The following is a 21,278-nucleotide window of genomic DNA, read 5'->3' on the forward strand; positions in this document are numbered from 1 at the left end:
GCGGAGGAACCCAGCCTGAAACAGTAACAGGCTGGAGCCCAAAAGGCGAGGCCGGGCAAGACCGGAGAGAGGAGGGGCGCGAAGCCCGTACTGATTGGCCCGTTCGCCTGCCCGCCGCCACAAGGCCCCGCCCTCCGGCACGAGGCCCCGCCCCTGCCCGGCTCCTAGCTTCCCGCCCGCGAGCGGAAGGAGGCGCTCCCGGGCACGCGCGCACGCCTCCGCCCGCCGGAGTTCTCTGGGATGGAGTCTTTTTGGGACCACCGCTTTTGTCCTCCCGGCCACCCAAGTGGCTGCAGACTTCCGGATGGCACCGGCCGCAGCCCCGCCCCCTATGGATCCTCCAATCGCTGCGCTCGTAAGGCAGGAATGGGTGTGGCTTGAGAAATTCGAAAGAAACCCCGCCCCCCGGGAGCCAGTTCCCAGAAACCGGGAGGTTGTAGGACAAGAGCGTCCTGCGTGGACGGTAAAGGCGGGGCGGGAAGTGGAAATGGAGTGTGGGCTGGAGGTGTGGTGTGGATGTGCTGCCGGGGAGTGGAAAGGTGGCTTGGGGGAGAGGAAAATCTCAGTTAATGATAAGGAGACAGGTGGGATGCTCATGCCGGCCCAGTGTGGAGAGGCCGGGGTGCAGGTGGACGGACTGCCCGTTAGGTGTTGAAGCAGAAGCTCTCACCTTTCCCAGATAACGGGCTAGATCCAGGGGCAGGTGGTATTCACGGGCTCCTGCTTTATCTCCAGCATGCCCTTCACCCCTAATAATGCACCCCTGAGTCTAGCTGGGGGCCTAGGGAACGATGATGGATACCTGAGGATAGGTATGGTGTCTTTCCAGCTCAGATCTAAGCTGAATCGTTTCTGCTGGCTGGGCATGGAGGATTTGAAAGAAGGTAAGGAAGCCATGAAGGAAAGAATGAGGGAGGCCCTGAGAGCTTGTCAGGGATTGGTAGCTGGCAATATTCTTTTCATCCCTTCAGATGTCAAGTTTATTATGGATGAGACCTTGGACTTTGGAGGGTTGTCCCCATCTGACAGGTACCAGTACCTTTATTCTGCTTATTATTTTCCTCCAACAATACCTTTTTGCCTGTAACCCCTTACTGCTGAATTATTATCTGCCTCTGAAAACAGGGTTAGTAATTTAGCAAGGTTTAGTGTACTCTGACTGCTGGGAGTCTGGTGGAATTGGTGGACATTTTTGGGCCACTGGTGAGGGAGAGAGAAGAGAGAAACTGGAGGGTAATTTTAGGGTAAATGTAAATGAAAGGTAAATGTGCCTGGGCATGTTGAGGCATGCCTATGGTTTGTGCAGGGTTTGCAGACCACCCCTTCCCCCAAGGAGAGAGGCCAGAGTGCACTGCTGTATCACACACACACACACACATACACACACACACACACACACACACACGGAAGGTGGAGGTAGGGAGGATTATGAATTGGAGGCCAACCTGCTCTACAGAGTTGAGACCTTGTCTCAAAAGAGAAAGAGAGAAGGAAAAGGCTTGTTACTCAGAGACAAGAGAGAGGGAGAGAGGAAAAAAGCTTGTTACTCTGTTAGTTACAGAGGCAGGTATCGCCTCACCTAAGGGAGTTCTTATGGCCAGAATGGGCATCAGGGTTTGGGGTTGTCCCTGGATGCCATCTGCTGTCTTTTGTGTGGGCAAGTTACCCTTTCTTTTTTCTGTCTCAGTCATGAGGAGGAAGATTTAACAACAGTGGTGGTGACTCCAGAAAAACCGCTTCGACGGGGCCTCTCCCACCGGAGTAACACAAATGCAGTAGCTCCCACTCTCCAGGGTGTGAGGCTCAGCTTAGGCCCTCTCAGCCCAGAGAAGCTGGAGGAGATCCTCGATGAGGCTAACCGCCTGGCAGCTCAACTAGAGCAGTGTGCCCTGCAAGAGCGGGAGAGTACAGGGATAGGCCCTGGAAAGCCCAGCTCTTCAGGGAAGCCCAGCCCTCGTCGTGAGACCTTTGTGCTGAAGGATAGCCCTGTCAGAGATCTGCTACCCACGGTGAGTTCTTTGGCTTGGAGCACACCATCCCCAAACAGCCTAACTCGTCTTCGGAACAGTGATAAAAAGGGGTCGGCCAGGGCTGTTCGGGTGACATCTGGAAAGAAGCCCTCCAGCACAAAGAAGGTGAGTTTAGAAGGGTGAGTTGCATGTGTGCCCCAAGACACAGTGCATGAAATTCTACAGGCAGAGTGGTTTCCTCATTGGTCAAAGGGAGAGAGAATTCTACCTCAGGAATTGTTAGAATTAAGTAAGAAAGTTGTTTGGGGAATATAGCTTAGAGGGTAGAGTATTTGTCTAGCATGCACGAAGCCCTGAGTTTGGTCCCCAGTGATGTATAAATGATGTGGTACTGTTTACTTGTAATCCCAAGACTCTGGAGGGAGATGTAGGATGATCAGGAATTCAAGGCTCCCCTCAGGCATAGTGAGTTTGAGGCCAGCCTGTGCTATATGAAACACTTGTCTCAAAAAATAGTGATAGGCCAACAAGATGACTCAGTGGGTAAAGGTGCTTACCACCAAGCCTGACTACCTGAGTTTAATACCCAGTACTCACATGGTAGATGGTAAGAACCAACTCTTATAAGTTGTCCTCTGACCTACACATAATGCTCATGTGCACACACACACACACACACAATTAATTAATTAAAACTAACAACCTTAAAAAGAAAGCATTTATCACAAATTTTGTTGGCAGTTAAAAATCTCTTCCTCGCTACACCCTACTTCCTACCTCTTTTTCTTAACGCCTTAAACTAGCAGAGCAGATACTGTCTCCACTGTAGTCCTTTTTTTGTTTCTTTCTGTTTCAGGAATCGCCTACGTGCAATCTGTTCCCTGCATCCAAAAGCCCAGCATTGTCTCCTCTTGCACGATCAACTCCTCCATCCCGGGGGAAAGCTGGGCCCAGTGCAAGGGCAACAGCAAGTGAGATCCAGGCAGCAAAACTGTGGACAACAAGGGTTAGGGGTGAGGGGTGGGAGTAAGAGGTAGATGGAGGGTGAGGCGGAGAAAGAAGAATTAACCCTGAAATGCCTCTCCTACTTTCCTCAGGCCCACCTACCCCTGTCAAACCAGCCTTAGCCACACAGCCCTCAACCAGCAACTCTCAACGCCCATCCCGACCACAGGGAGCAGCTGCTAAATCTTCCATTCGACCACCTATTCCTTCAGCCATCCCCAGGCCTGCCACCCGAATGGCACTCCCTAGCAGGAGCGTACTACCTAGCAAAGGCGCCCTACCTCCAGATTCTCTCTTAACTCGGAAAGGGCTTCCAAGACCAAGCACTGCAGGGCTCAGAGGTAAGGTAGAACAGACATACGAAGACGAGATCAGAAGAGGCCAGCGAGATAGCTCTGCAGGTTTACCTTGCCACCAAGCCTGGCAACCTGAGTTTGATCCCTAGATCTCATATGACTCCCCAAATACACAAACTAAATGACTCTTAGAACTACAACTGCCACGTTCATCATCTTCCTTACAGTTCCATTTGAAGATGGGAAGATTGAGTTAAGGGAGGAACGTGGGAGTAGGCAAGCGTCAGAGCTTTGGTTTTGAAGTAGCTCATGGTTTTTACCTTGTGGCAAGGCACCTGCCTTCATCCAGTATTCCTTTTTGAGGTCACTTGACCTATCTATCTCTTTTGTTAACCCCCATCAAGCTCCTGTTTCCCAGCGACCGAATCTTCCAGCCACCAGCACCACTCGGAGCAGTCTGCAGCCCCCCAGGAAAGTTGCAGTCCCAGGACCTACCAGGTAAGACTGGTGCCCCCACCCTTGTTATCTGGGCCTCCAGGTTGCTGTGCATAGCGTCCTTGAAATCTGTGTGGCAAGGGGGAATGGGAAACGGGTCCTGTTTTTTTCTGCCCCAAGGGGCTTGCATTTGGCTGGGTGACAGATGTGAGGAAGAAGAGTACTTTAAAGCAGTTTCTCCTCCTGTCTTTCCAGGTAAAGAGACCAGAACAGCAAGCAAATATTCAGTAGCAAACCACTACAGTCACAGCCTAGACTTGCCTCTGCCAGTGGGCCCTGACTCCAGCAGATTCTTGCCCAGAGACAGGAGGAAGAGATGCTTCCAGGGCTGATCTCTGAGGTGGAGACCATTGGCAGGAGAGTGGATTGAGCCTGAGGCTACTCAAACTATCTGGACTGAAAGAAGAGAGAAGGAAGTCACCTCTCAGTAGAGAAATTAAACAAAATAAGAAATGTAGGCAAGTAGCTTGTCTCCTTCCACCTGCACTCTTGTGGTCAGCCCTGGAGAGTTTGACTTCTTCCCAAGCCTTGGTTCACTGGACATTTCCATATTAGTAACCTGTGTAGCCAGCTTCCTGCTCTCTGAGGAAAGGTCTTCCTGAATCATTTCCTCTACCTGACTCTGCCTGTTTGGAGAGACACCTACTCTGTAGAACTTGTTTCCTCTGAATTCTATAACCCTTCATGGGCCAGTCATTGATAAGCTTACTCTGTTGGTCTGAAGTAAAATGAATGTATTTTTATATTTTTCTGTGTATCCAAAAGTAGATCTTAACAAATTTGGAGTAAACCTTTGTAATTCTAGCAAGAAAGCTGGAATGGTCCCCAGGCCAGGGGATCTGACTAGCTCCTAGTGCCTTGAACCTCCAGCTCAGCAGGCTGTGACTAGCCCCTTGTCGGTATTCTGTGGAACCAGGCTGCCTTTCTGTAGTTTCATGGTTTTAGGTGGTCCAGATCCACGTTAAATGTAGCTCAGTTCACAGTGTGTGAGGTTATTCTGCTAGGATCTAAGTATGCTATTATTCATATCTTAAATTGAATATTGTTTTCTGGTAAGACAATGGAGCCCCTGGAGATCTCTGGCTTCTTGTCTGCTGTACTTAGGGGATAAAGAAGTCCTTTGGTGGTATTCAGCTTCCCTGATCACCTCAGCCAGAAGATACTGGATCACTTTGCCATATCTACCTCACATCATTAAAGTTGCCTGTCTTCCCCTCTCACCTCTCCTACCAGACTTGAGGACGGGCATCAGAACTTACAAACTTCTACAATGCCCCTGTGTTATAACTTGTATGTGGTAGAACATTGCACTCATTTAAAATGAGCACAGGTTTGTGGGTATTTGATGAATAAATGATGAAACTCTTTTAACAGATTCAGCTTAGGAGCCCCCGTTTTTTGTAGCCTTTGACCTCAGGCTTTTGTTCTCAGCAGCCAGAACCAAATCGGTTCTGGATGAGTGTGGAAGAATGTTCCCTGAAGGCTGCTGAGCAAAGGAAAATGGGTCGACCAGCTGGTGCCTCCTCCCAGGCCAGTATGCCCATAAGTGCCCTTCGTAGGCCTTAAGTACCCCTCCCCTGTCCCCAGATTCAGGTCCCTTCACTGCTTTTCCCCTGTTATGGCTGACCTTAAGATTCATTTAACGCACTCACTTGTCAGCACAGAGTGTCTACACATACAGCGGCAGCTGCCATTCTCCTTTCCCTGAGTCTCTCGCACCAGCTTCTGCAGCCCCTGATATTCTAAAAATTGATGTGGGGGAGGGAGAATAGAGACAGATGCCATGTATTTGGTTCTAGAGAAGCTCAGTATAAGGCAAGAAAACTAAAGGCATGTTTCTCAGTCTTCTGCCCACCTCATCTTTCTTCATACAGCCTAGCCCAGAGCTCTGTACTAATGAAGCTTTTGGGGAGGGCTATAGAGGAGTCAAACTTACTAGCTAGTCGGTATTTGAGTTCCCTTGACCTCCTGGGCTCTACTTGTCCTGTTTTCCAAAGTCTAGCCCCCACCCTCTAGATGGACAGGTTACCACACAGAAGCCCAGAAAGCAGGAATTGCTGGTGACTTCCTGCCCTGACTGGCATCTGTAGTTACCAACAAGCCTAAGAACACCCACCTAAGCATGGCCAGCAGGTGGCAGGTTTGTAAGCAAAGCTGCTGTTGGTGGTTAAGAAGCAAAGCCAGTAGCAGGCTCTTGTGCTCTGCCCCCTGGTGGCTGGAGAGGACAAGGCATGTCCTGCCCATCAGTCTTTAGTTTCTCTCCACTCCACAGTTCTTCTCACTCCAAACCTACTGAAGCAGTATTCATCTGGCAGTGTACAGCTGCCACAGCTGCCCTTGTTCAGGTGCCTGCTTACCTCCTTCCCTTTGGCTTGCATTTCTGTTTTTCTGCCTGTGTGCTCTCCTTCCACAATGCCCTCCAGTGCACAAGCAACAACAGGAAAAGCCAGTGTTTGTTGGCCTCTTGTTATGCACTGTGAACAGTGCTAAGCACTTCACATTTGTTAACTCATTTAATCCTCAAAACCTTAATTAGGCAGATCCTGTTACCACTGTCCTCATTTTGTAGATGGAGAAACTAAGGCTCAGAGAAATTAGGTCACTTTGTTTGGTTCTAGGGTTTGTGTTCAGAATTACTACCTTATACTGCCCCATAGTAAGTCCTTTTTATTTTGTTGAATGGACCTTTGACAATCACAAAATGTGAGCCTAGGAATGATGTAGCCAGGCACGTACTTAGACCATTATGAATATTTGCTTCGTTTCTCAATAGGACAAACAAAAATGGCCCACAATTTGAGTTAGGAGGTACCTTTGCTCACTGAACACCCTTAAATTCCCACCTGCCACTCACTCCGCCCTATCCACTGAATTCTGCCCCCCAAAGCTTGCCCCTGTCAAGGACCCAGGCTGGATCCCAGCCTGCTCTGTGAAGCCACATAAGTCCCTCCTGTTCTGGGGACAGAGATCCTTTCCTACCCTACCCACCCACTTTGTCTTCTTTCAGACAGCCAGGCTCAGGGCTGAAACGGTTTGTGGGGAGTGCTGCTAGGAGGACCACAGAGAGGTAAGCTTATTGGCTAATTGGTATGTGAATACCCTGACCTCTTCATGGGGTCTTCCAGGCCATACTTGTCCTTTTTCCCAAAGTTTAGGCCTCCACCGTCTAGATGAACAGGTTACCACCCAGAAGCCAGCAATGACAGCACACTACCTGCACAGAACTAGTTTATTCAGTAGTATGGGGAATGGGAGAACACCACCAAAACTCTACCATATTTACAGTGACAATCAAACTGTACAATCTGATGGTTAGTATCAAGTTAGCATCCAGCATCTTTGTTGTTTTTTTTTTTTAAAGTCAAGTCATCAGTAGTAAAAAAAAAAAAAAAAAAAATCCAGTTAAATTTTTAACCCTTTACAGGAATTGCTGAGGGCAAAGGGCAGGGGAGAATCTGTGGCAGAAACTTCCCTGCCCATAGCCTCTTTTCTAGCCACTAGAAGGAAAGTCAGTGACAAAGTCTGAAATACATGCTTAGAGTAAAGGGGGATTCAAATGAACGGTGGTTGGCAAAACTGAGGGAGAGAAGTAGAGCGAGAGGAAGGACGGTAGGCCCCGAAGCCAGGGCTGCTGGGTACGCAACCCAACCTGCAATGGCCACATCAGACCCCCTGGGACAGGACACAAACCCATCCCAACACAAAAAGCAAATAAATAAAAATATATATTAACTCTCTCTTCACAGGGAGCTAGGGTTGGGGGGAAGGATAACAAGGAACAGGACCTGGTCCTTTGAAGAAGAGAGCCAATTCCAGGAAGGGGTTAAAAATAGAACATGTCTCAGAGGCCACAGCAGGTCAGACAAAGCGGCATTTGTCTGATTTGGGGGAGTAGGTGAGTGGACACCAGAACCCAGACTTGAAACCTGTGCTTGAGGCCCCTCAAGGCTACCAAGCCAGCTCTGTGCTTACTCTTCCTCCTGGTCCCACACACACAGCAAAGAAGCGCAACTTAACAGTGACTGGCCTTCCCCAGGAGTGGGTCAGGCGGGAGAAATGAAGCACTTTGGGGTCAGCAAACTGAGCAAACACCTGGGCTGCAGCACATGGCCAGAGTCCAGGAAAAGGAGAGGGAGCTGGGGTGGCCATCCCCCATCTGGGGGCGCAGACTTCCCCTTAAAACAGTTCATGCAGCATTTGGGGGTCCAGGGGCGCTGAGTCCTTTTGCCCCTGGCCGGACAGGGCTTTTCAGTTCCTGGGAGAGGTGGCATTGGCCGGTGAGGAGTGCCCTTTGCCCTGACCCCTCGCCAGCTGAGGCCTGCCCGGTGCAGCCTTGCAGGGGCTAGTGCCCCCAGTGCGTGTTGGCTTTGTCCTTTCCTTTTGGTGATGGCAAACGAGGGGCAGGCCCCCTAAGAGTCCCTCTCCTCCCAGAGGCACAGCAGATGGGAAACTGAGGAGAGGCTGGGAAGCGTCCTGGGAGGTCTTATCCTCTTTGGGAAGGGAAAGGGAAGTCCATTTCCAGCGTATAAAAAAAATTAATCCCTGAAGTCATGAAGAGTGGAGATCCTTTTAAATTCTTTTTTTCTTCTTTTTTTTTTTTTTTTTTTTTTTTTTTTTTTGGCGCGCCCGTACACAAATTTTCCCCCTGAAAAACTTTGTCTTGGAGATGTTGGCCCCAGGGGTCCAAAGTGCAGTGAGAGGGGTGGTGGGGAAGGGACTTGGCACTAGATGGCCTTAGGTGCAAGGCCCAGGCTCCTCAGATGGATGTTTCGTCGCTGTTGAGGGCAGGCGTTGGGGAGCGGGGGCAGGATAAAGCACAAGACAGTAGGACATGAGCGCAGCTGGGGAAGGGAAGGGAGCTTCGGGACGAAGGAACACCGGCCCAGGGTTAATGCAGGAAGTTAAAGAAGAGAAATCTGGAGATACAGGAAAGGAGAGTGGCAGAAAAGGCAGACAGAGGGTTAGCTGGAGCAGAGGAGACAGTGAGCAGCTTTCACCAGAGAAAGAAACAGAAAAGCAGCCCCAGCTCCCCACCCTCCCTTATGTTGTCCTGGGCTGGGCTGCAGCACATCAAGCCCAAGAGGTCTAATACACCCCATGGAGCAACATGGTTTCTGGGCACACAAGGGAGTTGGACTCCACTCAGCCCATCTGTCTTTCAATTGCCAAATAGAGTATCCTGTGCTCCAGCCAGGACCTCTGTGGGCAGGACCCTGTTCCACCCACCCAGCCTCACTCACTCGGAGCCCGATGAGTCTTCATCCACTGTGCCTGCCTTGATGCTCATGGCGATGGGCATAACCCCATTCAGCTGCTCCTGGAGACTCTGCCGTGGTGGTGGGCGGGGAGGAGGCCCATTCCGGCTGCCCTCGCTGGCTGAGGAGCCCCGAGAAGACCCCGTGCCCTGCTCCATGGGCAGCCGTAGGAGGCTGCTCTTCTCGCTAATGGTAGGCAGACACTTCTTTTTGAGGATCCCTGGGGACCAGGAAGATAGCTACTATGAGCTGTAGGCAGAAGGCTCTGGGGCATCCTATAGAGCCCCAGCAGGAGGGTGTAATAGATAGGCAGCTGGAGGAGCCTCACTCACCTTTGTGAGGTTGGGCTGAAGGGCCTGGAAGGTGCCCCAGAGACCCTTCCCGAGACAGGGCATCTCCGTTCTCCCGTGGACGGTCTTCGAGGAGCCCACTGCCGCCACTCTCCTTTGTTGTGGACCCAAAGTCTCCTGGCCAAGGGACCTTCCCTGACCCTGGACCCCCATCTGTGAAGGAAAGGAAGTCTGAGTCCCAGAGAGGGTAAACATCTAGGACAGCCACCACCCAAGTCCTGCTTCCCAAGAAGCGCTGGCCTCTTGGGCTTTCATTGCCCCCCAAAGGCCACAGCCCTGGTGCAGGCCCACCCTTGGGGGTACTGTGCAGGGGCAGTCTCTCGGCTCCAGGACCCAGCAGGCTGTCCCAGCCCTGCTCGCCAGGGAAGGTGGCCTCCTCCTCCTCTTCCTCCTCCTCGCTGTCTGATGAGTGGGTAGAGGCATAGGAGCCACTCTGGTCATCTTCCAGGGACAGGTCACTGTCAGAGTCCGTGTCGGGATCTGGGAGGTCAGGGAGGGATCACAACTGGCCCGCCTGCCCTGGCCCACCCTCAGCAAAAGCCAGGCCCCTGCCCCACTAGGCAGCCAGGGCCTTCTGTCCTCACCATGTTGCTGGTCTTGACCTTCCAGGAATAGGCTGTTTGGGTCCCCTAAACCAGGAGGCCCCTGGCCAGGGTTCAGTGTAGACTCCTCCCTAAGAAGACAAGACCATGCTGGAGAGGTGAGACTGGCCTCTCTGCTGGGAATCCCAGTTCCTGCCTTGTGTCCTTTAATGCTTCTAATCCAGCTGCCACCTGTGTTGTCCAGACTGTGCTACTCAATTCCTAGGAGCAGTTGGTTGGTCTGGCTCCAAAAAGCATGGTCCTTCCCTCTCTTCCCACCCCTCCCATTGCTGGGACTACTTACCTCAGCAAGAAGGGGATATAGCTGGGCTGGCTCTTGCCTGAGCGGCTGGCACTGTGCAACGAACCAGCTGAGTCTCCATAGGGCTGATACAGTCTCCCATCTGCATAGGGACTGGGGCAATTGTAGGACTAGACAGGAGACAGACAGGTCAGTGAGTAGGGGAGAGGAAGGCGTTGGTCCCAGGCCAGAAAGTGAAAGGTGTCAGGAATTTGCCCTAAGTCTTGCCTCCCACATGCCAGCTCTTAAAGTGGGAGGCCCCACATATCTGCTTGCCCCATATTAGGGCCTGGCAGTGGTCATGGCTACACCATAGCACTGAACACTCCAAGTCCCTTGGACTTGTGTAAGGACTTGCTGATAAAAGCACCAGGAGTTGCCTCCTGCATCTCCTGCCACGTCAAAAGCCTACATCCCATTGGGCGTGGTGGCGCAAGTCTTTAATCCCAGCACTCTGGAGGCAGAGGCGGGCAGATCTCTGAGAGTTCAAGGCCAGCCTGGTCTACATAGTGAGTTCCAGGCCAGCTGGGGCTACAGGGAGACCCTGTTGCAAAAACAAAGAAAAAAAACCCTACATTCTTGTGACAGTATCTCCTCCCAAGGCCACACACACATCCTAACAGGAAGAAAAGCAGAGATGGGAACATGGAGCCCAGGTAAAAGTACAGAAAACAAACAGGCTCATTGGGCCTGCTTCTCCCTCCTTCCATCAAGACACCCCCCCCTGTGCTCAGACTCAGGCAGCCTCACCGAGGTCAGGGTGGACTTGGTAGTCAGAGCAGGGTCAGGACTGGGCTTTCGGCTACAAGCAAACTTCAGTGCTTTCCGGACCTCCTTGCTGAGCACCACATACGATAGGAAGATGAAAGGGCCCTGGTAGGCAGAGACAGCAGCAGTCAGCAAATGCAGGCACCCCCCAGCAGTGCTCCCTTCCATTCAACAAGGGCTGGCCAGGTACCTGGACACAATTGCAGGCAGCAAAGAGGTAGTGGAAGAGGAGGGTATCACTGTTGACGGAGAGCAGTGCCAGCAGCCATGTGGCACTCAGCAGCAGGAGGACAGCAAAGGAGGGACGCAGGCCTGAGCTAGGGGGCAGGGTAGTATGTGAGCCTGCTGAGTCCCTCCATATCAATGCCCACCCTATGCCCATACTCACACGGGGCCTTTCTTCTCGAAGCCCTGACGTTGGGCAGCACAGGAGGCACGGGCCGCCAAGATGTACAGGAAGACACTCATCTGGGCAGTGGAGAGATACATGAGAGGACCAAAGGGCATAGACAGCTTCCGCCCAACGGTGGGCGGAAGCCTCAGCTCTTCCCAAAGAGGATCTGAAGGAAACACTCATCAAGCTCATCCCAACTCACTTTCTAGTACTTACCGAGACAGCAAAGGCCACTGGGCCAGCAAAACTCCAAATGAGTGTATCATAGATGGAAAGCCAACAGAAGTCAGGATTCCCATAGCCCTCGGGGTCCAAGCCCACAGCTAGACCTGGAGCATAGTGACAGTAGCAGGGGGAGGTGGTCAGGGTGAAGGAAGGTTCACAGGACCAGTTGTGGAGCATGTGGTAGGGCTCTGCCCAATCTGTCCCCTTCCCTCTCCAGGAAGAAGCCCAGCCACAGGGGCCGGATACGTAATACTAGGTTGTCCTAGAATAGGGGGAGGTGAGTCTCAGGGCCTGGGCTATAGGTTTGGGGTATGTGGCATGAAGGTGGACCTAGGGTCTAGGGATGTGGAACCTCCAGGCCTAGAAAGGAGAGAAGAGATACCTGTGATGAAGGCAGGCACACCCCAGCCCAGCATGTAGTAGAAACGCATGGGGCCGGCATTGACATCTCGAACTTCTGTGAGCGCCCGGTACAGGTGCAAAGCCTCCAGCAGAGCCCAGGAGAAGGTACAGAGGTACAGGAAGTGCAGTAGGATGGCAATGACTGTGCAAGCAAACTGAGGGCCAGACACAAATCAGGAGCCAGGACAGCCAAAATATGGACTCCACCCAGGGCAGGCAGTGGGGAGGGCCTGGTGTTTGGAGGAAGCCTGGGCCATAGACAAGAATCTTTAGGATGCTGGAACGTTCAGAGAGCTAGAGAAGAGGAAACTAGCTGGTTGCGGGGGGGGGGGGCAAGCTTTTAATTCCAGCTCTTGGGAGGCAGAGGCAGGAGGATCTCTGAGAGTTCAAGGTCTGCCTGGTCCACATAGTGAGTTCCAGGCCAGCTGGGGCTACAGGGAGACACTGTTTCAAAGGAAAAAAAAAAAAAAAGGAAGAGGAAACTGGGCCAAGCACTGAACTGGGCCCTTTATCAGGTCATTCCAGTAGGGGAAAGGGGTGGAAGCCAGATCACCAGAGAGCCTGAGGGGGCTAGAAGTGGAGTCTCTGGAAGAAGATATCTTACAGGGAGGTCAGCCTGGTTGATCCCCAGAAGGAAGACCAGCTGGGCCAGGCCTAGGGCAGCTGTGAGGTTGCGTCGGATGCCATGCTGGTTAGAGCGCAGGGCACGAAGGAGAGTGAGGAAGAGGAAGGTGATGAACAGGGCAGCCAAGGTGACTCCGAGGGCCACATATGTCAGGGTCTTCAGTGGCAAGATCTCACCATTCTGAAGGGTAGGTGACAGGGGTCACAGAAATGAGGAAGAGCCAGGCCTGAGCACCTAGCCCCATACCTGGGCTCCCACCCACAGCTCTGTGACTACCCCCATATGTCCAACCTCCCTCCGGGACACATCCATAAGCACAGCAAAACTCGTCATATGGTTGCACTGGCAGCTAACGTGGCTCTCGTTGCGGAAGACAACTTCACAGCCTCGGGCTGACCAACCACCAGTACCACTGACCCTGCAGGAAGAAGGCAGGGTCAGGGAGGCAGAAGGTTGGGTGGCCAGGGGCCTGGGCTTTCATCCCAAAGCCATAGGATTAAAGGTGGTACATGCTCACAAGATCGAGTGGTTCCAAAAGACACAGATGGGCTTGGTCCTCTCCTCAGTCTCCAACAACCGGAACTGCACTGTGACTGGCTTGTCCAGAGCACGTGGTAGGAGCTCCTCATCGTCATGAACACTGATGCTCACCACAGGTGTGTTGATAACTGGGCGCTTTGGGACTCTTGACAGCAAGAAGGTGCATGGTTACCACAGCAGTTTTGAGACTGGGAGATACCCTCATCACTGGGAGATGCTCCCACGTTCACCTGCCTGACCCCAACATTGTCTTGTCCCAGCTGCTCACCTCAGGCTGCGCTTATCTGGGTCGTAGTTGTGGGGCAGCAGTCCAGCCAAGGTGCGGTAAATGATGACGCTGGCCACAGCCTCTCCCTGACTCAGTTCTGGATGCCGCCGCTGCCGCCGTGCCAGCTCCTCAGTTTCCTGGGCTTCCCCAGGACCTGCAGGCCTCACCATGGGGGGCATCTCTGGAAGCAAATATTGCTATATTCAGCTTGCCCTGCCCTCCCTGCCCTCTGTATGAGTGCCCCAGACCCTGCCCTGCCCCATCTGTGGTCCCCACTGAGCTCTGAAGACAGACTAACCTCTGAAGACAGACTCAGGCAGAATGACTGTGGTCTCAAGATCTGGGGGCCGCTCCCCACGCAGTGCCTCATAACGGGGCAGCTTGGCCCCAGCAAAATTCCCCTTATCCAGGCGTACTACAGAGATGACTAGAAGAGAAAATGGTCACAGGTCAGAACCCAGATGAGGCAGGCAGGCCCACAGTATGGCTGCCCTGGGTGGGGAGCTCTCTCCACAAACCCCTCCCCAGCCTGACACCACCTCACCAATGTTGGGTGTGACGATGGTGAAGGGACTTAGGTAGGTATGCCGCATATTCTGAGCAAGGGCGCTGGCATAGGCCTCATAGTGCTGAAGCAGCCAGGCGGTGCCACCCTCTGTCTGCTGGATCAGCTCCCAGTGCCTCTTGTTGGCTGCATCCAGGAGAGCACTGCCCACCCGCAGTAGATTCTGGAGGTGGGCATGGTCACAATGACATGTGCTTGCACTCTATTCTTGTCAACTCCATTGCTAAGTCCCAGCCTGTGCCTAGCCCAGTCCTGCTCCGCACCCACCCTTCCCTCAGCCTTGTGGATTGTACTGCCCTCTCCTATCATGGGTGCTCTGCCTCTAATTCTTCCTCCACACTCGAAGTCAGAGGGCCCCAGCGTAGCCTCTCATGCCTCATTCTGTTGCATGCCCTATTGGATCCCTGAGAGAAACCATCCCTTGGTATAACAGGCAAGGCTCTGCTTTAGGTGAGCCCACATCTCAGTACAAGCAGTCCTTCCTAGGCACCTGGATCTGATACAGGTGGGAAGAGATACCCTGAATTACCTCACTGTACCATAGCACATAGACTGTCATGGGGGACCTCATGCCAGAGATGAGTGAATGAGCTCCCAAAGGCAGGGGGACGTATACCCTTCTACCCCTCTGGGCTGCCAGGGATAGGACCTCTCACTGTGACTGGACCCTGCCTACTTCAAGCCCCACCTCAGTGAAGTGCACATCCTGTGTGGCAGACAGTCCAAAGCCCCGCTGGGCACTCTCATGGGCCAGTAATCGTGTGGCTAGCTGGTAGGCCACCTTGACATCACTGCCAAAGTAGCCGGCTGTGTGCTGTGTGGCGTTGCGGAGGAGCAGGGCCAGCCGCTGGGAGCGTCCTGAATCCAGACCTGACTCATTCCGCTGCAGTCTCTCAGCCTAGATGGAGGGGCAGAGAGACAGAGGGGTCAGATGGGATGGTGCGGATTGGGGCTCTGGAGTAAAAGAGAAATTGGGTGGGGAAGAAATGGCCTCTGCAGGTAAAGGGCCTCAGGAAAACAGGAGCTGAGATTCCAGAAGCCCCTTTCCCAAAGGAAGGGATATGAGAAGGGGAAGATGAAGATGAGGGGCTCAACTTACGAAGCCCTTCAGCTCTGAGAAGGTAATTGATGTGCAATTGAAGAGGTTTGGGGGGAGCCACCCCCTGTGCTCATCACAGTGGCGCACAGCAGTCCCTGGGGGTAAAAAGTCAAGAGAGCAGGCCTCAGGGAGACACAGAACCTACTGACCCACTAAGAAGCTAAGAGCTAGCACCTCACAAGAAAAGAGCAACCAGTAAGAAAATAAGAAGACAAGCATACAGAACTTGAGTCAAAAATTTCTACAAGATCCGTACAAGCAAAGGCCATGGGAACAGGGACATGTAACCTCTCCCTTCCCACCCTGGGGAAGGAGTCATCACTGCCCCTCTCCAGCCAGCCACCACCTTGCACTCTGCCATTCCATCCTATGAATTTTGTTCATTGTTGATTCAAGGACCAGCATCAGCCCCCATCCTGTGGCTGGATCTGTTGGGTTCGTACCCAATACTCTCTACTCTTCAAGACTGCCTCCTTTTAATGTGGCATAACTCTAATACTGAGCAGTTAACTGAGAGTAAGAGTCTCACGCAAGTCATCTTTGCGTTTAGAACCCAGCTCTGTTCCCAGCACAGTGCAGGCTTCTTAGCAGTTTTATTCAGTCTAAAAGGGAGGTACTCTTGATCAGCCTAGGGAAGGGTAACCAGCAAGCCAAGGAAGATGGCACATGGCATCTGTAGGAGCAAGAGTCCTAAGATCTACAGCTGGGAGCTTGCTGTTCTTATTCCATGGACAGTAGAGGCCAAGTCTTCAATATCACATCAGGGGGCTCTAACACATACCGAACGAGCCTTTGGGACAGGGGGCAGCAGCAGGTAGCCCAAAACGTGTGCGGGGCCACCAGATCCCAGCCTCTATCGCCCGTGGGCAGCTGTCATAATTCACTGCAGGGAAGAACGCATGGTCACCTATGAGCAGCTCTTCCCAGACACCCCAACCTTTCTTCAACACCCCCAGCCCACTGTCAGCCTCACTCCTGGTCCCCCTGCAAGCTCTTGGCAGGTAGTGGAGAGGGAACCCACCTGTCCCAAGAGCCCTACCTTCACAACCATTGGTGGTGACCTCAGCAAAAGGGTTGTCACAGCGATCACACTGGCGCCCAATAACACCAGGCTTACATGGACACTGACCATCCTCAGGGTCACAGACTCGGGATAAAGAGCCCGTGGGGTAACAGTCACATAAGAGGCAGGTGGGGCTGCCAGGGGGCCGGTAGTGGTTCTCCTGGGAGGGAGGAAGAAGGGGGTCACTGGTTCTGGAATGTCTTTCCTGGATGCTGGTGTGGCCTCTCTGGAGAGAGGCTCCCCTAACCCTGGTCATCTTGGGAATAGGATTCAACATTCTCAGCAACAAGAAATGACTTGGAGTTGGACCTATTACTAAGAAGCCAAGAAGTTGGAACAGGCTGCAGACAACCTATAGAGCTGGACCAGGGCTCACTGGTTCAACACTGATCCTGGGTCTCCCTGTGTCCAGATACCACAACAAAAAGCCACTTGCCCTGCCTGATAGAGCAAAGGTACAGAGCCCTCAGCTCTCTGCAGGAAGCCCCATCTCCAAAGATTTCCCTCTAGTACCAGGTGCTGTAGAAGAGAGGCCAGAGTGACCACAGTGAGGGCTCATTTGGGGCTGTCACCTTGCAGTGGCACTCGCCACTCGTCTTGTTACAATCTGGGTCAAAGCCTTTGCTGACATCACAGTTGCATGGGCCACATGTGGGGTGTCCCCACCAGCCTCGGGGGCAAGGTTGGTCAATCCTGCAGAAAGAGACCAAAGCAAGCATGAGCAACCCGTGCTACTCCTACCTGGTACAGCCCCATGTGGTCCTTCTGACCCTGGTTGCACCACAGGGCTCTGAGGGACACACCATAAATAGGCCCTGGCCCACTTACCTGGTCTCACAGTATGGCCCAAGGTAATTTGGTGGACACTCGCAGATGTAGCCATGGGGTGCACTAGGTTTTCGGGTGCACACAGACTGGTGCTCACATGGATTCAGGTCACACACATTAGTACAGTTGTCACCATAGTAACCTGGGATAAGAAGGACCAAAAAGACTCAGCCCCACCCTCTCCTAGCACTCTCTTCCATCTAACTCACCTCCATCTACTTTCTTCTACTCTGAACACTGCACTAGCTATAGCCTTAAGATGAAGGTGATAAAGGCTCAGAGAGTTCACACGTCAGACAGAGTGAGACCCCAGGCACCTGCCCATTTTCCAGGATCCTTAGAATACCTGGATCACAGCTGCAAGAATAGCTGTCCCAGTCGTTGCTGCAATAGCTGTTGGCAGGACATGGGTTCGAGTCACAGGGGTCTGGCCAGCTACAGCCTGGTTCCACATTGATGCTCTCTCCACGGGTAGGATCCAGACTGCTAACACCCTCGAGTGTCTCGCTTACCCTCACACCCTGGAGGAACATGAACAGTGTTGGCCCTCAATGGAGCAGGGCTCCATGTGGGGACAGGATGGGAGGTGACGGGAGGAGACTCACCTGCAAACAGCCCCGGAAGCCACGGGTCACACCACTAGCTGGCCCAGGCACTCCACCCACTGTAATGTTGCTCAGATGCAGCCCATGTAGCCGAGGGCCCAGGTTACCCTCTGCCCTCTGCTGTCCATAGTCAAAGGACAGGATGGCATGTCCAGGACCCCCACTTGCTCCCAGTGCCAGTTGTGCATGGTGCCAGTCACCGTCGTTGGCCCTGCCTGGCTCTAGACGCAGAGATGAGGCCTGGAGCCCAGTTCCCTCCACGCTTAGCACTACATGGCCTTCCCGAAGCTGCACAGGAGGAAAGAAAACAGATTCAGCAGACCACCTCAATAGGATCTTTTCCCAGTCCACTGTCCCCCTTCCTCAACACCAAACCCATCCTATGCCTGGCAGTGGGCATAGAGGGAAGAGTTATTTCCCTTGAGCCCAATAGATGGCAGTACTGATCCACCAAACATCCAGTCAACTCTTCATTTCCCAAGACCCAAGCCAGCCATCTGGGTCCAGCCCCCTGGAGGCTCTTGCCAGGGGAGCCAGGCTAGGGTGTGCTCCATCTCCCACAAGCCCTGCATCACCTGCAGGGTGATGGTGCTGCGCCCCCTGGTGACGGCCTGCAGCAGGACGCCGTCTGCCTGGCGTGTGCGGAACATGAGGCTGAGGTGCCAGGGTTGAGAGATGGGCAGTGAGAGGCCATGCCAGGCCACAAGGCTGCTGCCCAGGAAGCGCTGGGGATTGGCCATTTCTGGGGAGGCAGATGAAAAGCGACTGAAGGGCGGAGCAGTGGAGTGGGGAGTGGGGTATGAGACCCAGTGGCTCCATGGGGACAGGGTATTGCCTCTCCTTGTACCCACTCCCTTCAGTGCCCTGTCCTCCAGAGCATGTACCTGCCCTGGGTCCGCCCTGTATTGTGCCCGGGGCCTGGCTCTGACTAGGTCCTTTGTCTCCTGCTTACCCTCTCCTGGCTCTGCCCAGACATGCTTTTCCACCCACAGCCGAGCTTCCTGAGCCCTGCCCAGAGTCTGCCCCAGCCCTGCTAGTGTTCCCAGACTGCTGACAGCACGCAGGCCCCAGCCTCTGGCAGCTGCCACTCCTACCCTGGGCACAGCTTTTGCCCCCAAAGCCTAGAGGGCACTCGCAGCTAAACGCGTCCCACTGGTTCACGCAGGTGCCCCCGTTGTGGCAAGTGTTGCTATCACACACATTCTTCTTGTTGGGGCAGCCTGAAATGGAGAGAAGGGGGCTCAGGGGACCCCACACAGAGGCTTTGGTGAGAAAACCACTGGCAGTGGCTGGAAGACCAAGCAGGCTTCCGTGACAAGGGTCCCCGTGCCAAGCACAGCCCCTCTAAGCACATAGCTCCCAACCTCTCCCTCATCCTCAGACCCCCATACCAGGCACAGTGCCATTATTGGCAATGAAGTCAGCCATGTCTACATGCCGGCTGTCCACTTGTAGATTCCTCATGCAGCCCACAAAATGCCGCATTCGGACAGGGAAGCTCTCGGGCAGATCAGGTACCCCACCCAGCAACAAGGGCCCTGTCAGGTCCAGAGACCTAGGGGAGCAAAATGTGAGAGACATGTGAGTAGGTTGAGGATTCTGGTTCTCTTCTCACCCTATGCCCTGCCACACCCAAGAGAGGGAGGACCTGGGTTGAACCAAGAGGCCCTGTAGAACAGTGCCCAGGAAGAAGAGGAATCCCAGCATGGATGTGCTCTCAGCTTATATTCCCCCTTCCCCCATAGCACCACAAGACGATTCTAATTCCTCAATACCGACCACCATGGGAAGGGGGCTGCTGAGGAAAGTAGGGGTTCATCTGCCTGGTTCCCACTCTGAAGCCCCACCACTTAATCAGCATGCCTGTCCCCCTGCACTCCCTTTACCCTTCACCCCAACCCTGGCCCTTCCCCCCTGCTCACTTTTTGCTGCCACCCTGGGTGCCCTGGGCAGCACAGGAGTAGTTGCCCAACATAGCTCCAAAGCGCAGAGCCACCCCTGTGTCACAGCCATCCACCGTCACCACGGCCACCTTCTGCTCGGATGGGCCCTGGGGAAGCCCTGTTTGGCCCAATAGTGGCTATGGACAGGGAAGGGCAAAGAAGGGAAGCAGTGGGCAAAGAGTCCAGTACAGACACATCAGCACAGAGCTACACCTCTGTGTACCCCTACATACACAACCAAGGACTACCCAGTAAGATGGGAGTACCCCAGCAAATGGTACATTCCCACCCCCTACCAGACACAAGAACCATGACCAGCCCTCCCTACCACTCACAAGACTGCCCAGGTCTAGGCAGGAACATAAGCCAAGAATAGGACCCTCTAACTCCTCTCTCTCCTGCCCACACGCACCTTATTGTAGTACTTCAGCTGCACTGTGTGCCACTGGCCATCACTGACCCCTCCAGGTACAAATGGGGACACAGTGGTGGTCGACTCTCCTAGAGGAAGGACCAGGTAAACTGGGTCACAGAAAGAGAGCTGGGAGTAGCAGAGGTGGAGCATGTCCAGGGGTGGGAGCCAAGGCTAGGTTTGACGGGGAAGCAAGTTGTATACTTGGAGGCAGGGTGGGCTGGGAGACACAGGACTCTGGGAGATGGGCAAGGACATGAGGCACTGGGGTCACCTGCAGAGAAGGTGAGCTGGACCTCAAGTCGTATGCATGGAGTCAGGGGCAGGCTGGAAGACACAGGGCTTTGGGAGATGGGCAAGGACGTGAGGCACTGGGGTCACCTGCAGAAAAGGTGAGCTGGACCTGCTCCTGGATCACCTCGAGGGCCACAAAGTCATGCTTCTCATTGAAACGCCCATTGTACAGCAGTAGCCCATCACGCTCCTTGGTGGCAAACCTGTGCAGGGGTTTGTAGTGGGGGCAGGGAATGGGGCACCCACCTGGAGGTCAGTACCCCAGCCACCTCACCCCAGACCCTACCTAGGACCTTCAGAAAACTAACACTTTGAATAAGGTGATGGGCTATAGGGTCAGAATGTAAAAGATAAGCTCAAACAAGATCCCTGATGTCCTGGCTCCCCATTCTCAAGGGTGAGGGAAGAGTGCCAGCAGATCGTGGCAGTAAGGACAGTCTGCTGGCAAAGCATACAGTCACTTCAAATGCTCTGCCAACAACTGCTCCAAGCACTGCCTGACCTGCCGCTCTGTCTACCAGAATAGGAGGAGCCCCACAGTGCCCCACACCCCCAGTGCCCAGTCACTCACGAGAGGGCCAGGGTGAAGTGGAAGCGCTGGCGCAGGCCACGGAAGGTGATGAAGGAGCGGGCGGGGAAGCTGCGAGTGGTCACCTGGCAGAAGGGCTTCTCAAAGTCTCCGGATGGGCAGTCACATTTGAAGCCTCCCACCAGCAGGTTGACACAGGTACCCCCATTCCTGCAGACACCTGGAGTGCAACGGCCTGAGCGGGCACTCACTTCACAGTGCTCACCTGAGGAAAAGGACAGGGAGAGTGAGTCCTTGAGAAAGCAACTGGGGATCCCTTCTTATGGTTTTTTTTGTTTTTTAGACAAAGTCTCCCTGTAGACTCAACTGACCTGGAACTCACTACATAAACAAGGCTGCCCTTGATCTCAGAGACCCACCTGCCTCTGCCTCCCAAGTGCTGGGATCAAAGGTGTGCACCACCAC

At 53.6% G+C, this 21,278-nt stretch overlaps 2 protein-coding genes across 12 annotated transcripts in view; one reads left to right on the forward strand and one right to left on the reverse strand.

Moving 5' to 3' along the window:
- Positions 1–205: 205 nt before the first annotated feature.
- Positions 206–5,135, forward strand: Psrc1 (proline and serine rich coiled-coil 1). 11 transcript variants are annotated; one of them, XM_029554700.1, is made up of 8 exons: positions 206–463; positions 830–884; positions 972–1,029; positions 1,688–2,009; positions 2,827–2,983; positions 3,068–3,316; positions 3,676–3,769; positions 3,962–5,135. In XM_029554700.1, exons 1-8 carry the CDS (start codon positions 305–307, stop codon positions 3,963–3,965), a joined length of 1,098 nt encoding a protein of 365 aa, XP_029410560.1. In that variant the 5' UTR covers positions 206–304; the 3' UTR covers positions 3,966–5,135. The 11 variants fall into 11 exon arrangements, with proteins under 11 accessions (XP_029410560.1, XP_029410559.1, XP_029410558.1 ...); XM_029554698.1 differs by having other exon boundaries at positions 210–463; positions 1,688–2,135; XM_008850400.3 differs by having other exon boundaries at positions 214–463; positions 2,827–2,941.
- Positions 5,136–8,403: 3,268 nt separating this feature from the next.
- The window catches only part of Celsr2 (cadherin EGF LAG seven-pass G-type receptor 2), a 23,930-nt gene continuing 11,055 nt past the window's right edge, over positions 8,404–21,278 (reverse strand). The window contains exons 3-34 of the mRNA XM_008850401.2: positions 20,856–21,078; positions 20,372–20,487; positions 19,991–20,079; positions 19,558–19,715; positions 19,027–19,190; positions 18,730–18,855; positions 18,211–18,377; positions 17,636–17,923; positions 17,377–17,551; positions 17,031–17,172; positions 16,775–16,895; positions 16,179–16,362; positions 15,921–16,022; positions 15,140–15,234; positions 14,729–14,938; positions 14,020–14,203; positions 13,774–13,902; positions 13,476–13,656; positions 13,185–13,352; positions 12,959–13,085; positions 12,647–12,847; positions 12,023–12,197; positions 11,632–11,744; positions 11,410–11,489; positions 11,212–11,338; positions 11,004–11,126; positions 10,257–10,384; positions 9,956–10,044; positions 9,663–9,851; positions 9,354–9,524; positions 9,007–9,241; positions 8,404–8,682 (exon numbers count right to left, since the gene is read on the reverse strand). Of these exons, the coding sequence (XP_008848623.1) occupies positions 8,655–8,682; positions 9,007–9,241; positions 9,354–9,524; positions 9,663–9,851; positions 9,956–10,044; positions 10,257–10,384; positions 11,004–11,126; positions 11,212–11,338; positions 11,410–11,489; positions 11,632–11,744; positions 12,023–12,197; positions 12,647–12,847; positions 12,959–13,085; positions 13,185–13,352; positions 13,476–13,656; positions 13,774–13,902; positions 14,020–14,203; positions 14,729–14,938; positions 15,140–15,234; positions 15,921–16,022; positions 16,179–16,362; positions 16,775–16,895; positions 17,031–17,172; positions 17,377–17,551; positions 17,636–17,923; positions 18,211–18,377; positions 18,730–18,855; positions 19,027–19,190; positions 19,558–19,715; positions 19,991–20,079; positions 20,372–20,487; positions 20,856–21,078 (4,808 nt within the window). The 3' untranslated portion in view covers positions 8,404–8,654. The remainder of the gene's footprint in view (positions 8,683–9,006; positions 9,242–9,353; positions 9,525–9,662; positions 9,852–9,955; positions 10,045–10,256; positions 10,385–11,003; positions 11,127–11,211; positions 11,339–11,409; positions 11,490–11,631; positions 11,745–12,022; positions 12,198–12,646; positions 12,848–12,958; positions 13,086–13,184; positions 13,353–13,475; positions 13,657–13,773; positions 13,903–14,019; positions 14,204–14,728; positions 14,939–15,139; positions 15,235–15,920; positions 16,023–16,178; positions 16,363–16,774; positions 16,896–17,030; positions 17,173–17,376; positions 17,552–17,635; positions 17,924–18,210; positions 18,378–18,729; positions 18,856–19,026; positions 19,191–19,557; positions 19,716–19,990; positions 20,080–20,371; positions 20,488–20,855; positions 21,079–21,278) is intronic.

Source organism: Nannospalax galili, unplaced genomic scaffold (genome assembly GCF_000622305.1).
Source record: "Nannospalax galili isolate Female #2095 unplaced genomic scaffold, S.galili_v1.0 scaffold5, whole genome shotgun sequence".
Taxonomy (NCBI): Eukaryota; Metazoa; Chordata; class Mammalia; order Rodentia; family Spalacidae; genus Nannospalax; species Nannospalax galili.

Coding starts and splice junctions, on each gene's coding strand:
- Psrc1 (XM_029554699.1), top strand. CDS start 305: ATGGCACCGGCCGCAGCCCCGCCCCCTATGGATCCTCCAATCGCTGCG. Junction 464..829: donor AAGAGCGTCCTGCGTGGACG/GTAAAGGCGGGG, acceptor GTGTCTTTCCAG/CTCAGATCTAAGCTGAATCG. Junction 2,984..3,067: donor GTGGACAACAAGGGTTAGGG/GTGAGGGGTGGG, acceptor TACTTTCCTCAG/GCCCACCTACCCCTGTCAAA.